We start from the raw sequence: 12,296 nt of genomic DNA on the forward strand, positions 1-12,296 counted from the left end.
ATATATATATATATATTCTGGAGCCGACTAATCTTATCTCAGGAGTTAGTCTCCTGAAAGTAAGTGAAGTAATTTGAGGACCGTTCTTTAATCTATCAGTGAACCTTGCAAGTTTTTGTGCCATAACTCAGAACCAGGTGCGTAATAAGGGCATCATCATCAAAGACAGCAACGTCATTGCTGACACTAATGCTTCGCCGCCGTACAACCACAAAGTTTATCCACTTCTATTTGAAACCTTAGAGCGAAAGGAAGAGAAAAGGGTGGGCGAGGCAGAGGATCTTGTGCCGGCCTATTGCGAGCATTCTAGGGTGCCTACACTTTCAAGCGTTCAATCAGCACGAACGTCAAGCGCAGATGGGGGCCATGGGCACCTAGGTTTTCGGGAAAGTCGAATCTTAAACACGAAATGAGCAAACCTCATTATAATCTATCAAACGGAAAACTAAGTCTGCAAGTAAGACAGCCAAGACGGCAATAATAAAAACTTCAGAAGCATCAGTTGTTCCATGAACATTGCCGGAAAAATGAAACGGTGCGACGGCAATTGTATGCTACAGTTGTGTGAAACCACTGCTTGATGAGAGAAATTTATCCCGCAATGAGCCTTTTCTCATGAACTCTCAATGAAGTATGACCAGCATTAAGGTCCGAGCACAGCCTCATCTGCTTTCTGTTCCATTACCTGATGCCTTAAAATACATGTTGATCCCGTGGTCCACCACGGACCCTGGCTTTTGGGACGAAGATTCTCAGTTATCCTTCGGTGCTGCGTCGTTTCGAACTGAACAGCTGATAAGNCTGAACCGCTGATAAGGACGGTTTGAACGGTTCGGAATCTGGTTGGCAGAGGACGTATTAAGACCATTGTATACTGGTCGCTGCAGAATACCATAATACCGTCCTTTGACGCCGTCATTAAATGTCCTACCGTTTCAGCACTGGTCAGCGTTATTTCGAAGCGCCGAGTTACACAGGCTTGGGTTATTGTGGGTGAAAGAATCGCATCGCGTACACGCATCTTCGCTTAAAAACTGATTTTCGAATGGGGATGCATGCGATTCTTTCCAGCGGTGCCGATACAAAAACTTGTTTCTTGCCACACTTAACCATTTCAGCGGATGGTGAAGCCCAGGTTTGTTTAAGGTAGTCGTTCCAATATCCCCCTTTAGGTCGAAGATTTGCTTCTTTTCAGTGATTAATTCCAACCGAGGGGGCGCAGTACCCGATGATATACTGTATTTCCCCTTAAACTCAGGCGATAGCATTATCGCGGTCCCTAAACTCCGTCGTATGGCCTGTTTGTACCCCCGAGAAATCACCGGGAGCACTCGACATTACTCAGTCGACTGTGTACTGGAAGTGCGTTGGCGATAGTGAGTACCCGCGTCTTGAGGGGAGCCGTTATCTTCTCCCAATAAGCAGGAGTACAGACTTCTGTGCTTGAGTGGTAGGTGATGCTGAAATTTCGCAGCTTGTCGGACACACCGTCAGCTCCCGAGAATTGCCAAAAACATCCCCTACTGATTGCCGATCGAAAACCGATGAAACAAGTGGTTGTCGGTCTCGGGAACTTATGGCTATGTTCCAAAACACGACGTCCATCAAGACAACCCCTTCCTGGACGGAAGCTTCCCCGACTCGGTGTAAACTGGCGCGGCGATAAGAGTCCATGGGAGGTATGTGATGTTAACGTATTGGCATAGATGGCGAGTACATTGGAGAGCCTGCGAAAGGGGCTATCATACTGCTGGATGATACTGGCTCTTGAGAAGGGTACCGTTGGCACATTAAGGGCAACAGCAGCATTATGCACCCCTGAGTTGTTACTTTGGTCGATGTGTTACATCTGACAGGAGGATTTTTCTCCTTTTTTATGAGTCGAAGTCGGAAGTCCATGTCCCCTAGTAGCAATCATTTAAGCCTGGTGGTCATAGGCTTACTCAGCGTTGAGAGCTTTTTTTACGGGGAGCGCCTTAACATGACAAAGTCGTATTTGACTTGCAGTCACCTAGGAGTTTATCCTGTGTCGTGTGCCGACCGCAAGTCATCAGAAATGATGTGAACAGCATAACTGCCGGAAAGACTTGAATTTTTGTTTGCCATCTTCATACTTTGGACGTTTATTCGGACTTGGTTGTGTAGCCCTTGCACATTCAAAGACGACCCGCAGGACAGAGTGACTTCCGGGCGCCTTCACACGGTTCGCGCGCTCATCTGCCAGTACCAATTGCCTGACAGTAGTCCACGTTCTCCTTGTGGCGTGTGAAACTCCCTTACGGCGGAGCAAAGTCGTCATGTCACTATGCCGTGATTGGATCCGTGTAACACATTACAGTTGACTCGCTTGCCAACCAATAGTTTACCACGCCCTAGTGGTAACAACCTTGGGTCCCGTTATATTGTGCGTAGCAGCAGTCACAGTATGTCTAACGCAGATCGCCACGCCGAAAAAGGTATGTTTTGTGACGCAGAGATAGAACCCCACGGACCAGAGTTGAACACCCATTAAAACCTAAGGAAAGCGACGAAATATGGATTTTTTCCAAGCCCCTTTGATTTGGCCTTCTAGGCCTTAGTGCATTAACATGAGTCATTTCATTTGTCCAACCAAGACCTCCATTTTGGGCGGCGTGTGACTGCTGCGAATAGCTATTCCAGCGTTGACTAGCTCATGAAGCATCCGACTAGTCGATTCACTTGCCCAGTGGTTCTGTCTGTCCGCATTGATTCACATGTTTCGCTCTATAATTGGGAATATTGTTCGGGGAAACGGTTCCTAAACAGGAATAAGCTTTTTTGGCCGCATGATATTCGCGGAACCTCTGACTCTTGCTGTCACTTTCTCTGTCTCTGGATTCTGTTTAATCTATGTACCATCGTTCATCGACAGCGATACCACCGAAGGTGAGACGTGCAGAACTGTCCGAAACAACATAAAGCTGTGGTGTCCTTAAGACTGCGCTACAGCGTTCAGTGTATAATGCCGGTCTCTTTTCGTTCTCCGTCACTTACCCATAGAATATAAATCCTTTCACACGAAATCATCCGTTTTCTTTGCGTCAACTGCTGATGGTGCACTAACTGTGATAACAGTGACGTTTAATATGAATTAGCCTTAATACGCGGCTCACCCTTGTAACGTAGAAGGCTGCAACCGATATAACTTTACTTTCAGTGGCATGATATGTCTCCTTATTCCACTACTTCCTGTGGTACGCTACTGCTTTTTACGTACGCTGTAAGTAGTGTTTCGACCACAATCCTCGTATTTTCTTCTTCCAGTTCATCTTCAGCGAATCTCCCAGACAGCGGTGCCTTAACTGCAAATGGAATTTCAAACTCTGCAGCCTCTTCCGCGGATATGGCTCGGTCAACATCGAGCGTATCCACAATGACCAGCTCAAATGGTCGGGCTCCACTCAGAACCTCAAATCGAAGTTCACTGCGTTTGACACCAATGGACGTCATCGAAGACAGCTTCTGGCCGTCGCTTATTGGCTCCCTCTTTGGACTTCAGCCTATATCTTCTAGCAGTTTGGCTGCTCGGCCGTTACCAAGCTCATCATCCAGTAGCGCGGACTCCAGCAGAGACAACCGTCTGACCCTTCCCGATAGACAGCGTCCTCGGGCTGATTGGACAGAAGCTGGAGAGTGGTGGATATTGGATACCGGGAGCTCTTCACCCACTGCGTTACCCACCTCTGCCTCGACATCCCCATCCTCTGCCAAACACTCTAAATTGACCTCCTACTTCAAACAGCAGACATTTTCTGATAGCCGGCCTCTACCTATGGGCTGGGGTTAGTTCCTTCGTTTTCGTGTTCATTTTGGTGGTGCTTATCGTGAACTGCACAACCGTTTCCCCTCCACGTACCATTTTGGGACGATCTCTACCATTTCACCGCACTGTCGGTAAAGTTCCTTTGTACTTAGGTGTGTCGAAGCAAATGTGGTGCCGCAATTGCGTGCCACCGTACTTTTCCTTTTGTCGGGAATCGCCAGAGTTATCGGTCTAGCATTCAACCGTGAGTCGAAATTATTTAGATTATTTAGTATTGTCTGCATTACGACTGCGCAGATCCAAGTAGAGCTATATCGTATGCGTATTCGATATCTGTGAGCAAATGCCCTTGGGACATTTTGAACCACAGGCATTACAGGCTGGGAGTAAGTCTTCCATACTCGTATCGGTGACTAAGTTGAACAGGATAGGTGAAAGAGGACAGCCTTACCTGACACCACTTGATGTGGTGAACTCAAGAGAGAGCTTCCCGTAAACCTCAGTGAGTCCGTGAGAGTTGGCATACAGCTCTTGAAGGAGTGTCGCTGTTCCAGATACCGTCGGAGGGTGAAAATGTAATCGCTACATCCTCTTACAGAGCAGAACCCAGCCTGGCTTTCACTGTTTTGTCTCACCATGTGTTCAGTCAACCTTCGAAGAATAACAATAGACAGCATTTTCGATGCCACAACCACCAGGTGTTCGCGTACCCTTTTGAAGATGGAAATAACTGTCGACATGCCCCATTCTACAGGAACTTTCTCTTCGCTCCATATCGTGTCAATAAACTTTATTATACTGGTCACCAGGGCTCCTCTGCCTTCTTTGAAGAGGGCTGGATACAGACCGTCCGGGTCTGGTGCCCCCTCGCATTCCAGGGCGGATATTTCTTTATTACTTTTTCCGACAGGCGATTCAGGGTCAGATTCTATTCGCCCACATGCACTACCTCCACAGTCTGTGTTGCAGGTGGCCAGCTAGACTATTCTTCGAAGCCCATCTTTCCAGTCGGCGTTTTTGCGAGTGAATTAATAAGCATTTATCGTTTCACTTTCCAAGGGCCAGTCGATCTTGTCAGTTGATATAGGGCAGACTTATTTCCTGCAGCCAAAGCCTTCTCTATCTATTGAGCTTTTAATGTCCACCAGGGTTCTCGGTCTTAGGTTCTTCACTGTTTGACGTTTGAGGGTTTTGCGTGCGCCGTCGTACGCGTTACCTGCTGGTACAGATTTCCTGGAATCAATCAGCACTAGCGATCTCAGCGATATCCTATGGTCTTATGGTCATTTCAGACAAGTCGGATATACAGCAGTGAACGTCGCTAGCGTAGCTTCTTTCACAGTTTGCCATGCTTCATCCAAGTGCTTACTACCAGTACAGTATTGGTTTACTGTAAAGAATTGTTCAGCTAGCTCAGATCGATACTGCTGAGCTATTATAGTTTTTCGAAGATGGTGGATTGGCACGTTTCTTGCTGACTTGCAACGGCCTGAAGGGAAACGAACTGTCAGGCGTGCACGCACCATGGCGTGATCGGAATCAAGTTTAATGCTCCAGAAGGAATGGTAGTCTTAAATTGTGACTCTCCACCGGTGACTGACGGCCAGTGGTCCAACTGGGACCACGGTTTATTTGCAGTTGGTGGCTGCTAGGTGATGCAAACCTTTATGCTGGAAATTCTTACCAATCAGAAACATTTCGTGAGCAGGATACAACTGGAGGAGTCGCTGCTTGTTGTTTGTGAGACTAGCGTTGATTCCGAATCGACCGCCTAGATGTGTTCTCGGGGCACCATGCAGGGAGTTGATGCTTTAATAGTCTAACGTGGTCGGCTCTATGGGGCTAGTCTAATCCGAGGATGTAGGGAGTAAGGCATTACTGTCTCAACAGAATCTTTGGTCTTAAAAGTATATCGACGATATAGAATAATGCGCCTGCAGTCATGGTCAACCGTTGGACGGTCGCAGTGTGCGATTTTTAGGGCCGACCTTTTTAACCCGTCTTTCCTCGGGGAAGGCAGCATCGCTTCTTCCATAAATGTAGATATACTGTCGCCTGGGATGCGATTTTTAGGGCCGACCTTTTTAACCCGTCTTTCCTCGGGGAAGGCAGCATCGCTTCTTCCATAAATGTAGATATACTGGTCGCCTGGGAGAAACTCCTTACCATCTTCACACTGCTATCGCAGAGGACAGTATGAATTTACCTCCAGACCGCCTCGAGGCATGATTATTCGTAGTACAGGGTCTCGCTGCTCTTGGTCTGACTTCCCCCCTTTGGCCTTCCTGGCATGGTTGCACCTTCTGAAACCAAGTTCCATCCAGTGTAGCCCACAGGCTTTGTAGCACTCAAACCCGACCACCACGTCAGGGTGTTGGCTTTAGGTCGGTGGCGGAGAACTACAAATGTTGCCTTTGGCATCAGTTTCGGTGTTCTGTCTCATGCACACAGAATCCAGTAATTTCGGCGAGTCACCGGTGCTCCGTCGCTTCTGGTCAAGAGATAGTCAGGGGATAAATTAAAATGATTGTCAACATAATTGAAGTGGTCGATTTTGGTTCACAACGAAGCTGAGAGCAACATCACTTTGTTTATTTAGGTAAGTCGATCGGGCTAACCTTCTTAAAACTTAAACATGACCGCGCCTCCAACTTTCCTTCTGAGAAATCCTCAAATTTCCCAGATAATGGATCAGTATTACTAAATGCTGTGAAACCTCTAAGTCGGTGATACCCGCAATAAGAACCATAGGTGGAGTTTCACAATTTTTTCGTATATTTCGAATATATAAGATAAACCGCTGCGCAGCTAAGTAGTGTGCTTCACGCGATAAATACAAGGTTATAACAAGCCACTCACAGAAGTTCGAATGCCGATATATTTTTGTGGACCCCGAAAGCTTGCTAAGCTGACTGTGTTGCTGTGTTGTTTTCTGGCACGTCTTTGCCAGCACTCATAGCGTGTATTTGCTATTTACAAACTTGTCATCTCACTACCTATAGTTCGCTCGGTTATTCTCCAGAATCACTGGCCCAGTCATTGTTAGGCGTTTCCACCATTTCTAGCGTGTAATTGAGAAACTGTACAGGTTTTGTTATTTACTCTTTCTAATGGTGCCATTGGCATGGCGAGTTATTACGTGCCAGTGCATGGACCCTAACCTGGGTCGAGTTGACAGCGTACGCCGTCGACTGTGAAGCCATACTTGGGTAACCTGCCATTGACAGTACACTTTTGATCCGCTATGTTTTACTTGTGCTTGGAGTCGCGGGCGCGTTTCACCGGCTCCTTAGCAACATACCTAGGTGCCTCGGGAATTCGGATACACCTATGAGTGAACAGGGTCATCTATTCGAGAGCCCCTTGTTGATGGTTCCGACCATAGTGCCGAAGGAACCTTCATTTAGTGGGCATAAGCGTCAGATTGGATGGCGTTCCTCTCTGCACCTGATAGGTTTCTCTAACACATTTTCCGGAATTCGCTGAACCAATACTGCGCCTTCTGCCGAAAATTCCCTTATTACAGTTCGTTGGATAGTCGTGCTTATTCTCATGCCTCTATCTCAGACCGCAGCCGAAGTAATTTGGAAAACGTTCAAAAGGTATCCTGTTCAGGCATCTTTTAACGTTGAAAACGGCCAAAACAAAGGAGACCAACGATTTAATCGAACGGATAGACAATCCAACTAGATTATGAAACCACCACTCAATGGTCCGCAATCTTTAATAAACTGAAGACCGTAGGTTGTGTGACTCGGCCTTACTTAGCGTGCCAGTTGAATCAGTTCGGTGAGTTATTATAGTGGAATCATGTCACTCAATCATGCCCTCAATAATTAGGACCAGCAACTTAGGATGGCAGTCCTTCTGCAAACATAACACTAACGTACCTGTGAAAAGATGAAGGCCTTCGCCGCTGAGTTATTTATTGGACGACACCAACAGATTATTGGACAGGAAAGCAAAGCTCTCACATGAATCTTGTTTACAAAAACTTAATATCCATCTTCTCCTTGAACGCGTCTTCGTAAACTGTCCTGGATATTCATTGACTGTTGCCCAGATGCAAGCAAATGCGACTCCACAAATAGATCTCATTTTTCAAGGGATGCGTAGCGGATTTAAGAGAAAACATACTTCTCGCATGCCTCCATCAGTAGTATCCACCATTACACATGTAACCCTTTCCAAGATGACGGAGCTTATCTCACCTTGGATGTTTCCTTACTTTACACCTGCTGGTGAAAAATACATGGTACTTGGAGCGCTTCAGGATATTTGGCCTGGTTTGCCGGCAAGAAAAACCGCAATTTAGTTCCATTCCCAACTGTCCGATACATTCACTCTAGGCGTGGGCAACTTGTATCTCAGTCTTCACATTGAGCGCACGAAAACTATGCACCAAAATGGAGCTACCGTTGGACAGCTTTATTCCTTCAGTTGTCTGGATTGAACAATTGGTCGTTTTCAAACATCCATGACACACAAATACTTATAGTCATCGACCTATTTGTGTCCTTTAATTGTTTTAGTCTTCGTGTACGCGCATGCGTTTCCATAGCATCGCCAATTGTCTTTTTTTCACCTTGAATTTTTACCTTCGATAGGATGTCGAGGTTATTTTATTCTTCCAAAAAATTTATGTACTCTGCTTGATTGAAAAATGTCGGTCTACGTGGGGACATCAACTATCTTAACAACGACTTTTTTAAAACGAAAACCGTGAAATTACTATAACTATTCGCCCCCACCAAATCCACTTGTTGGAACTTCATTAAACGCATGTTTGGTGGCCTGGAGACTAATGTTTAATTTCAGGGAGACTTATCCCGATTCGTGCAATTCGGCATTTACCAAGGCAGCCATCTGCTGAGCAACAGGAAGTACTTCGTAGTATCTTCATTTTGCTGGATTTTTCACTGATTTCTTCATTTGAGGATGACATGTACCGGTTTATTTCTGAAAACCCATTGGTCACAACCTGTTGCCTCAATGCGCCGTCAGTTTCGCGGATGCCACTTTGGAAACAGTATCCATGCGGCTTGCCCATTCTCTAGAAATGCCTTCGGTCAGTCCATCTGTCCTGATGGAATATGCTAAGAGTATCAGAAAAGGAATCCGAGGGATATGGAATCAGCTGCAGGACAGAAGCACGGAATGCGGTTCGACGAATTCTGACGCATCATACTGAATGATCTCAAGCAACCGCAACTATCTATGAGGGATAATCAAAATAAGCATCTAGTGAACGGGTCTGTCCTTTATCACAGGACACGACTTCTACGTGAACGGACTTCCGAACCTTGTGTAATTCTACTTGTTTATAATGCTTGTCTAATTTTACTTTAAAAAGTGCAGTACAAATTTGCTCCTATTGTATGTGTGTCACAGGAAGCGTGTCGACTGTGGTATTTCCAGGTTATCCAAGATTGTAGCGATCTAATGGTCAGGCGCATTCCAACTACGATCTATTTCAACGGGAGTTCTACCTTTATTATATGTTGCTCCCATTTAAGATAGAGATGAAAGCAAATCCAAATGCTCGGCTATACGGTTTCAGCGAAAATATACCGCGTCCCGTGACCTCTAGTTAGCCAACCACATGGTATTGTTTCCTTCTCCAAAACATGCTGGTTTTTCACGACCCTACAGAACGTCGAATCGATCCGGCTTCTCAGCGCATCTACTACGTGAATCATATCAGTAAAATAACCCAATGGGAAGATCCTCGGGAACGTGGCATGGATGAGACTCAACCATTGCCTCGGGGCTGGGAGAAGCGCTACACGCCGCAAGGACAACGCTTTTTCATCGATCACAACACGCGCACAACAACTTTTATCGACCCACGTACAGGGCAGCATGCAGGGTGAGTTTGCTTGATAATCCAGCTTTTGTAGGTATGTCTTGTTACACAAATGGGTGGTTAGAGATTGGTTTCTTCTACACGATTTGAGGGCGTTTCGTAATGGCTAATCAGTCCTTATCTCGGAGTAATAACACGTGAACACAGCACAGTGCACCGCTCAATCAGACACTTACGTGGCCATTCGCGTAGCTTTTTTCGTCTATTCCTGATGATACTTTGTATCCGATTTCCACTCTGTAGATAGGTGAATTCTCTTAGTTTTCTAGGCTACATTTTTGTTGGTATTGTGAAGTGATTCGACATTTTATTGGAGATTTCGTTCCGTAAGTGAAGCCAATCTCTGCTGAGCAGTTGAGAAGCACTGTGCAGCTATTCTCTCTGGGAATCACCGGCACTGCGCATCTCACAAAATTCCACAGATTATCGATCCAACGACTCTAGCTGTGGTAGTAGTTGGAACTCTCAACCGTTCAGTCACTAATACGGTGTTATTAGATCGCACTTAGACAGGATATAGCGCTATTCATCCTTCAATCGTGGGTTTCTCATACGTAACCACATGTGCTGACTAGCTTCTTGGAAACCTCAGATAGAGGTTAAACTCATCGGGCGAGTTTTACTCTTCCTCTGAACCAATTATTGATTGTTGCTAGTGAGAGGAGACTTGGCAATTGTGAAATGAGCACGGCTGACGATTCTCAGTATGAACGAAACAGCCATACAGTGCCTATTGGCTTCTCACCATGATTGACTTGACTTACAGGACGAAATTCGCATTACTTTTTTTATCCAGAGGGTCGTACTCTGTTGTTGCTTTTTCTAGAACTTTGGACCAAACTGGTCGAAATATACTGGGACTTTTTTTTAACTGGCATACTATTTTCGTTTTTCGAACTTCGGGTACTGTCACAAACTCGACCGTTTCCAGGAGTTTCATTGTTTTTGTAAGCCCAAAAGTAAAATCTCAACCCAATAGTTTTTAAGCCGTGGACTGAATCAAATTCCGGTGATAGGCTTTCATTGGGTTTTGAGCGATCGACCCATACCACTACCGAGGCATACGTCTCCTTATCGAGCAGTTTCACCAGCTCCTTTTGGTGGATGCGGCCTTCTTTCCCACTGAAAGTAACGGGAACACTCAAATATATTGTGGTGTTTGTCGCACCCAGAGAAATGGTAAGTTCCTCGACGAATCAAAAAGGTTCGACTGAAACCACGATTACCCTGTGTTTCATGTTCTCACGAATCACCATTTCTTTTGTCTTCGGGTGTTGATCGCCATGCCGGCTCTTCTCAACTCGGCCTTAGCAGCTTCAATCTTCTCTTTACAGTTAGCCTGAATTTCTGCACACAAGGCCCATTTGTCAGCGAAAGCAAAATCATCCACCATTGTATAATCGAAATGGTATCCTCGTTGTGGCATTAACAATCCAAGGTCCTCCTCGGCCTCTGTGATGGATAATATTACGATTTTGGGTTTTCCAGCCTCACCTCTGCGTAAGTGAACTTCGCAAATGGGGAACTGTGCGACTGACCATTGTTCCAGTTTCACGAACAGTGCGGTTTGCGTATTACACGATGTATATAACTTGTCAGTCAGGTGCAAAAGTGATCGCGGCTCGTTTTGGATCCAGCAGGCACCGGAAGTCCACTAGACTAAGATTGTCTTCATTATGCTCAATGGAGTGTATGTTAATGCTGCCAATTTCTTTTCAGATTGTCTGATAGAGCGCTTGGAGGTGTATTCACTTCAAAATGCTTGCGACACATCAGCACAAGATTCCCTCCTTCATCCAGTGTTTTCCATTCTTTTAATTTTGAGGCTTCAAATAAAATTAGATAAACTTTGTGGTTGCACGGCAGTGAGGTATCATTGTCAATACCAACGTTGCTGTCTCTGATACTGATAATGAAATTGGACTGACCGTGCATTTTCGAGCCTCACTTGATAAGTATCAACCCACATACGTACATCTGCTTGAGTTAAGCAAATGATGAATCGGGTTCGCGATGAAATACAACTACAGATTATTTGCTGGATCGCCCCGCGCTTGGAGCGATAAGCCCCTGCTTAATAAGCTTAATACATCAGCGACTCAGGCTAGAATATCCTTATTCTTGTGTCGTCTAGCGGGCACAGTAGGAATTGAATCCAGTTAGTGCAGTGGAATCTCGGCGCGGTGAGGTACGCTTCAACAAATGCTATCAGTTTCGAGCAAGGTGGGCATAGTTCGCCAATCTCTTAGAAAATTTAGCTGAGGACAATTGTCCTAAGTCATTTTAGTTTCCGATGTTCATAGTGGAAACCGTCAGCTGCGTAATGCTTCTAGAGAGTTTACGCAGAGTTTCTACTGATTTAGAGTCCAACAATGTGTATACCCCATAGTGTTACGGATAAGTCGATATTATGTCAGTGTTTGAGGTTGTCGAAAGCCCTCTCAGCTTAAAGAGTGACTTCATCTACATAAGAGAACTATCTCAGGTGTTAAGGTAGACAAATGTATCAACGGAGTGAATGGGCTAGTCTGAATTCACGCATTTCTGGATTGGTTCACAGTTTTTACCACACCCTTTTCCAAGTACAATACACACGCTAAATCATAGCACAATTAATTATTTTCTTTCGCACACACCCATTCGCCT

General features: G+C 45.5%; 1 protein-coding gene across 1 annotated transcript in view; it reads left to right on the top strand.

Annotated features, from left to right (window-relative positions):
- Positions 1–12,296, top strand: part of T265_00947 (hypothetical protein) — a gene marked incomplete at both ends in the record, with an annotated part of 84,995 nt that overhangs the window by 11,084 nt on the left and 61,615 nt on the right. The window contains 2 exons of the mRNA XM_009164862.1: positions 3,286–3,803; positions 9,437–9,653. Coding sequence (XP_009163126.1) covers positions 3,286–3,803; positions 9,437–9,653 — 735 coding nt within the window. The remainder of the gene's footprint in view (positions 1–3,285; positions 3,804–9,436; positions 9,654–12,296) is intronic.

This window comes from Opisthorchis viverrini (genome assembly GCF_000715545.1).
Source record: "Opisthorchis viverrini unplaced genomic scaffold opera_v5_10, whole genome shotgun sequence".
Taxonomy (NCBI): Eukaryota; Metazoa; Platyhelminthes; class Trematoda; order Opisthorchiida; family Opisthorchiidae; genus Opisthorchis; species Opisthorchis viverrini.